Consider the following 6,864-nt stretch of genomic DNA (forward strand, 5'->3'; position numbering starts at 1 on the left):
GGCAGTTACTGTCCAGGCGAGCTCAGCAATAGTTCCCAGTGTGACCCTACCCAGCAGTTCCTGCTACACCAGCCAACTCTGATTCACTTGTGATCATTCCCCACTCAACTGATTTCTCCTTCCCCAGCTGATGGAGATAAAACAGAATTGGCCTCTAGGTCTCCTCAGCCTCTCCTTGCCCTGCCCCAGCCACCTCTCCACGGGCTCCTTGCAGATGGATCCGCGCCGTTGCCCTGCTGAGGGGTGGGGGGCCCTGTGCCTCTTGTGTTGCTAGCCCAGCTCCCTTGGTCTTGGATTTGAGGGAAAAGCATCCAGGAGACTCTCTCCCTGCAGGCCCCTGTATCGGCCTCGTCACTGGGGCCGGGCTGTGGGGATGGGGTACAGTTACCGTGCTCGGGTCTGGGTCTCACGGCCTGTCTCCTCCTGCCTGCAGAGCCCAAACCCAACATCTCCCTGCACCCCAGTGGGCGGGTTGCCCTGAGGGGAGCCATGACCATCCGGTGTGAGTGTCGGTGTCGGGGAGCGAGGGTCCTTCTGAGTAAAGCTGGAGACCCGGACGCACGGCGCGCGATGGATTCCGCTGGGGACGTGGTTGAGTTTCTCATCCGCAGAGTGAGCCAGGGAGATGCAGGGAGCTACAGCTGCCAATACAGCACCAAGTGGGACCCGCCCGTCTGGTCGGAGCCCAGCGACCCCATGGAGCTGGTGGTAGCAGGTGAGGGGCCCGGCTCAGCATCTCCGCTCCCAGCCCCAAACTCTGACGGACCCTCAGAGCGAGTCTGGGCTGTCGGAATTCACCCTCCCTGGTTTGATTCAGCCCCTGTTGGCAGACAAGCTCCCCAGTAGTTCTATAGACACAGGGACGTTCCTCCTATGAAATAGAAACAGCCGCGTCCAGACCTGCTCCGCAGTGACTCCAGGTGTGAATGGCACCTGACTGGGGCAGGGACAGTCTCTGTGTCGTGTGTCTGTACAGCTCCGAGCACACGGGGGAGCTGGCCCAGGACAGGGGCTCCTGGTAATTAATACGAGTCAGTAATGATTTTGGTTCTGGTTTCCGTGGAGCCAGGCAGGGGCTGTATCTGCGCTCATGGTCTCGCTGGGCCGATCCTCCCCGTTCTGGGATCCCGGGGCGCTGAGCCAGCCCGAATCCCTGGGTCCCGTCCTCTCCCCAGGGACGCCGGCTCAGCCCGGGGAAGAGCCGCCATTGTCGGTTGGTGGGAGGAGACGTTCCCATTATAACTAACCACAGACACCAGGGCTCCAGCTTTCTCACCCCCACGCCCCACCCCTGACAGACGCTGGTTCTATTCCCGCAGGGGGAACCGACCCGACTCAGCCAGGAACGGCACCAGCTCCCACCGGTCCAAGTAGCACGGGGCCAGGTACCAGGGCTGGGGGCACGAAATCACCATCAACCCCCCCAGAAACAGGTTTGTGCTGCCCAAGGAGCCGCCCTCAGGGGGAGTCACGAAGGGCTGGCTGGGTGGGAAGGTGGCAGATCCCCACAGCAAATGTCCCATCTGAACCCCTCCCACCAGCCTCATTTCATATGCTGAGGGGGGGAGGGGGAGTGTCACTGGACAGTTGCCAGATTGGCTTGGTGGGGGCAGGGCCTGGGAGAGCTTCCCCCCAATGCACAGCCCCACCCCGGGGGCCCCACAAACAGAGAACATAAGAAGAGCCATACTGGGTCAGATCAAAGGTCCAGTATCCTGTCCTCTGACAGTGGCCAATGGCAGGTGCCCCAAAGGGAATGAACAGACAGGTTATCAAGTGATCCATCCCCTGTCACCCAATCCCAGCGTCTGGCAAACAGAGGCTAGGGACACCATCCCTACCTATCCTGGTGAATAGCCATTGATGGACCTATCTTCCATGAATCTATCTAGCTCCCTTTTGAACCCCGTACTATACTGCCCACAGGCACCACAAACACACCTGTGTGGGGCACAGCTCGGTGCTTATGCCCCTGGGAGAACGGGGATGGATTGCTGGGGGTAATGGCCTCGTGTATCCCGTCTGTCTGCCTGAGACTGCAGACAGCCCAGCAGAACAGCTCAGAAGCAGGGCTCCCCCTTTGCTGGGGTGCTGCCCAGTTGGGCATTAGCCCTGGAACCTCTCAATCCAGATAGACATGATGTTAACACTTGAACCCACTGATTCAGAGTGACACACTGTTGACTCTGGAACCTACTGATGGCTGTTGCAATGACAGCACAATTACGTCTTCCACTGCTGATCACTTCACCAAGGCATGGTTCTCCCAATGATCTCAAAGTACCCTTCTGGGCCAGAAGCCCCCTCCCACTGCCATCCCCCCACCCATACGATTCCTATGCAGAAGTGAGCTGAAGCGGCTGAGAAATTCCCAGGACAGGGTCATGACTGGGGGTGGGAGGGGAGGGGTGCTGCAGGATCTGGGCCCAGCTGACTTCACAGGCATGGGGCCTGAGGTACACCCCCCCACACCTTCCCCACCCCAGTACAGCCCTCTGCCACTGGGTGTGAACCCCCTGAACACTATTACCCAGAATCCCCTCTGATCCTGCCCCTCCCCAATAGCCCCATAGCATGTTCTGCTGTGAGTCTCTGGGTCCTTGAGAGGGAGGGGCTGGGGCAGCAGGTAACGAGATGCTCACAGCCTGGTGGTGCTTCCCAGGTGGATCGGAACCACGCGCAGCACCGGTTCTGACCTGCACCATCCTCACCGGGGTGAGCGTGGCAGCTGACGGCTTCCTCCTCCTCCTCCTCCTGGCCTTCCTCTGCTACAGAAAATCCCGAGGAAGTGAGTGCCCTGCCCAGCGAGGGACGGGTTAAACCCGCCGCTAAGTTGGGCTGGGAAGGGGGTCAGGGTTTGGATGGGGGACAGGGAAAGAAACCCAGGGGGTGGGGCAGAGGCCCAGCAGGGGGCGCTCTCTCCTGGCAGTCAGGGCTGGCCCCAATGCCACAGGGCAGCACTAGGTGGCGCTGTGCTGCAGGGAGTGGTGGCTCTGCAGGGGGTATTGGGCTGCAGGGGGTGGGGCAGGGGCCCAGCAGGGGGTGCCCTCCCCTGGCAGTCAGGGCTGGCCCCAAAGCCCTTGGGCAGCAGTAGGGGGCGCTGTGCTCAAGGGGGTGGGGGCTCAGTAGGGGGGGGCTGTGGTGCAAGGAACAGGGCGGGGGGCTCAGTTGGGGGTGCTCTGTGGTGCAGGGAGTAGGGCAGGGGGCACTGTGCTGCAGGGGGTGGGGTAGGGGCTCACTATGGGGGCGCTGTGGTACAGGGGGCAGGGACCTGTCTCTAGGGTATCCAGGCTCAGCATCTGGAGGGGGCGGGCTCCTCCTGGCAGAGCGGACACATCCTGAATGTGGGGGGGTATGCTGATGTGGGGTGCAGCCCTGATTCACTGTGTGCCTTTGGGGGCGCCCCTGCCCCCCTTTGTGCCTTAGTTTCCCCCCGCTGCACCATGGAGCTAGTGACCCTGCCCCACCCCAGTGTGCTGGGTGGTAGGCGGGCCAGTTTGCAAAGGGCTCAGATGGGAGGTGGGAGGCTGGGCCTGGGACCCTGATCTGGACCCAGCCGCTCACCAGGGGGGTGTCTCTATTCCTCAGATGCCCTCATGGGCAAACGGAAGCAGATGGATGGCCTGGTAAGTGCCCCCCACTCCTCCCCCCCCCCGCCCCCAATCCCCCTCCCGCCCCCCCCCCCACCATCCAGCCCTGCACAGGTCCCACTAGAGGCATGTTCTGACGCCGAACCCCCAGACTCTGCCTGGCCCCCCCCGTACCTCCTCAGGACAGACACCGGAGCTGGGGATCAGAACACAGAGAATAAGAGCCTGACCCTGCACCCCCAAAACTCACCTTGACCCCCGCAAACCTTCCTCCAAACGTTCGCATTTGTCTGAGATTTGCGGAGGGTCAGTGGAATTCCATGGGGGGCAGGTGCCAGGGGGCAATTTCCCTGATCTCTGCCCCATGGGGCTGAGTGGGCAGGGGGTGTTGCTGGGTTCCCGGGTGGGTGGGGAAGAGCAGCTCTCCGGAGCCCCCTGCTGGACAGGACAGAGTGTGTCAGAGCAACTGTTAAACGGGGGGGAATCGCTGCCCTGCCAAAATCTTAACAACCGGTTCCCTATAAAAAGTTCTGATTTAAGGGATGTGCCCCAGTATGTATTTTTTGTACCAATAGGGTTACCATACGTCCGTATTTTCCCGGGAGAAATGTTTAAATTTAAAAAATTCCTCCCGGACGGCGATTTAAGAACTAAAAAGCCTGACATGTCCAGGAAAATACGGATGTATGTTAACCCTACCTAAAGTTCTTTTTTAAAAAGATGGGTCTGAACTAGAAATGAGCTCTGTTTCACATGTGTGGGTCCCTGCCACTCCCTGGGGGTGTGTGCACATGTTTGGGTCCCGGCTGCTCCCTGCCCCCCTCATTGAAGCAGGTGTGGAGGGTTACTGCCCTGGGAACTGCAGGGCACCAGTGGACGTGGGGCCGGCTGCAGACAGGGGTGTGAGGCAGGGCTAGCCGTAGGCAGGGGGTGCGGGGCTGGCTGTGGGCAGGGCAGGGGGTGCAGAGCTGGTTGGAGACAGCAGGGTGCGGGGTTGGCTGGACTGGAGGCAAGGGGGTGCGGGGTTGGTTGGAGACGGGGTGTGGGGCTGACTGGAGGCAGGGCAGGGGCTGACTGGAGGTAGGGGCTGGGTGCAGGCAGGGCAGGGGGTGTGTGGGGCTGTCTGGCTTCGGGCAGGGCTGCAGTGGGGTGCGGCAGGGGTGGGCTGGCTTTGGGCAGTGGATGTGGAAGGGGCTGGCGGCTGGCAGGGGGTGCGGGGCTGATGCGGGCAGGGCAGGGGGTGCGGGGCTGGTGCGGGCAGGGCAGGGGGTGCGGGGCTGGCAGCGGGCAGGGGGTGCGTGGCTGATGCGGGCAGGGCAGGGGGTGTGACAGGGGCTGGCTGGGGCAGGGTGTCTGGTACTCACGGGGAGAGCGGCTCGGAGCAGCCCGAGCAGCAGGACGCAGCCCAGGCCCAGCAGAGCAGCCGGGGACCCACCAGGCAGCAGCGGGAGCCCCAGGGCCAGGGGTCGGGGGAGCAGCAGCAGCAACAGGGCCAGGCAGCGGCCCACATGGCTCCGCAGCGCAGCGCCCCCGGTGGCCAGAGGAGGAATTACACACTTCCCGGCCGGAGCCCATCAAAGCCGCAGCGCCCCCTCCTTGCAGGGAAGCGGGTTAACAACCGGTTCTAAAACCGCTTCAAAATTTAACAACCGGTTCGCGCAAGCTGGTGCGAACCGGCTCCAGCTCACCACTGGCTGGGATCAGAACTGTCTGGTGTGTGTGTGTGTGTTGGTGTTCTCGCTCTCTCTCTCTCTCTCTCTCTCTCTCTCACACACACACACATACACACACACACACACACACACACACACAGAGTGTTTCTCTCCCCTCCCAGCCCCTGGAGCCCGATCCCAGCGCCGAGGGACTCACCTACACTGAGCTGGATGGCCAGGCACTGCAGGGCAAGTGGGGCGGCCCGGTCCCTGGCCCCGAGCCCGTCCTGTACGCCACGATCAACGTGAACCAGGGGCCCAACGGGCAGAGCCCCCAGGGTGCAGGGGCGCCCCCCCATAGTGTGAACCCAGGGGGAGTTATTGCAGTGACGGGGCAGGGAGTGTCGGCCACCAGGGGGTGACAGAGTCATCCCCCCCCCAGAGAACGGGCTCAACTTATAGCCCCCCATAGCCCTCCCTCCAGCTGGTGCTGCCCCACCCAGTCCCACGGTTGGGGGGCCAGGAGGGCTCAGCACCGGGAGGGGGAGGGGACATGTTGAGGCAGCTGTTTGTGTTATTTTGCATCCTGTTCATCTCCAGATTTGTAATAAACACAGAACCACAAACCAGCCTGTGACGTTCCCCTGGTGTTATCCGGACCGGTGATCTGCTCGGGCACTCCAGTCCTGCTCCGCTGTGAGACCCCCATAGGGTGACCAGATGTCCCGATTTTATCGGGACTGTCCCGATATTTCCTTGTTTGTCCCGCGTCCCGACCGATGTGTGGTTGGGACACTGGACAAACAAGGAAATGCTCTGGACCCCAGAAGTGCTCGCGCCTCCCCCTCCCTGACTCTGCCCCCTCCTCCCCGCCGCTGCTTGGATTGTGCAACTGAATGACACTAGCCGATATCTCCGGTCCCCGACACACCCCTGGGAACCAGGGCAGGATTAACTTTTTGTGGGCCTGGCGCCAAACATATTTGTGGGCCCCCCTGGGGAATAACTGTAAAAGGGGCCAGGCACAGTGGGGCGGGAGCTAGGGTTGGTCTCTGGAGCAAGGGAGGTGTCAAGGATAAACTGCAAGCACAGCAGGGCTGGGGAGGGGGGTAAACAGGATCCCCCCCCGCCCCTGCCCACATAGAGCAGGTACCTACCTGGTTCTAGCCCATTCTGTCTCTCTCTGCACTGAGCTGCCCCTCCTCCCGCAGCAGCAGGACAGGTTCTCTTCCAGCCCTCTGGGGTGGGTGTTGGGAGTGGGAGGAGCGGAGGCTAACGTGGTTACTCCTACAACCAGACATTTAGTTCCCAGTCAGCGCTGCTAACCGGACGATCAGGTCCCATTTTCTACTGGAGTTTCCAGTCTAAAACTGGATCCCTGGCAACAGGGCTGCCAGAAAAGCCTGAGGCGGGGGGAGAGGAGGGGGCAAGCAATCATTTTTTAAAAGTAAGAGGGCTAAGCCTTAAGGGGGGGGCAAGTGGTGGGGGGCTAGGGAGTGGAGAGGAGCTAGTGGGCAGGGCCATGTCTGCTGTACTGCCCAGGTAGGTTGGAGACTGTGGGGATCAGCTGACACAGTATCCAGGGCCGGTGCAAGGGTATTTTGCACCCTAGGCGAAATTTC

The 6,864-nt window shown here is 61.6% G+C and overlaps 1 protein-coding gene across 1 annotated transcript in view; it reads left to right on the forward strand.

Annotated features, from left to right (window-relative positions):
* The window catches only part of LOC117870508 (leukocyte immunoglobulin-like receptor subfamily B member 5), a 15,094-nt gene extending 9,252 nt beyond the window's left edge, over positions 1-5,842 (forward strand). The window contains exons 5-9 of the mRNA XM_034757701.1: positions 434-715; positions 1,320-1,433; positions 2,663-2,788; positions 3,589-3,626; positions 5,425-5,842. Of these exons, the coding sequence (XP_034613592.1) occupies positions 434-715; positions 1,320-1,433; positions 2,663-2,788; positions 3,589-3,626; positions 5,425-5,664 (800 nt within the window). The 3' untranslated portion in view covers positions 5,665-5,842. The remainder of the gene's footprint in view (positions 1-433; positions 716-1,319; positions 1,434-2,662; positions 2,789-3,588; positions 3,627-5,424) is intronic.
* The last annotated feature ends 1,022 nt before the right edge of the window (positions 5,843-6,864 follow it).

Source organism: Trachemys scripta, unplaced genomic scaffold (assembly GCF_013100865.1).
Source record: "Trachemys scripta elegans isolate TJP31775 unplaced genomic scaffold, CAS_Tse_1.0 scaffold_30, whole genome shotgun sequence".
NCBI classification, from domain to species: domain Eukaryota; kingdom Metazoa; phylum Chordata; order Testudines; family Emydidae; genus Trachemys; species Trachemys scripta.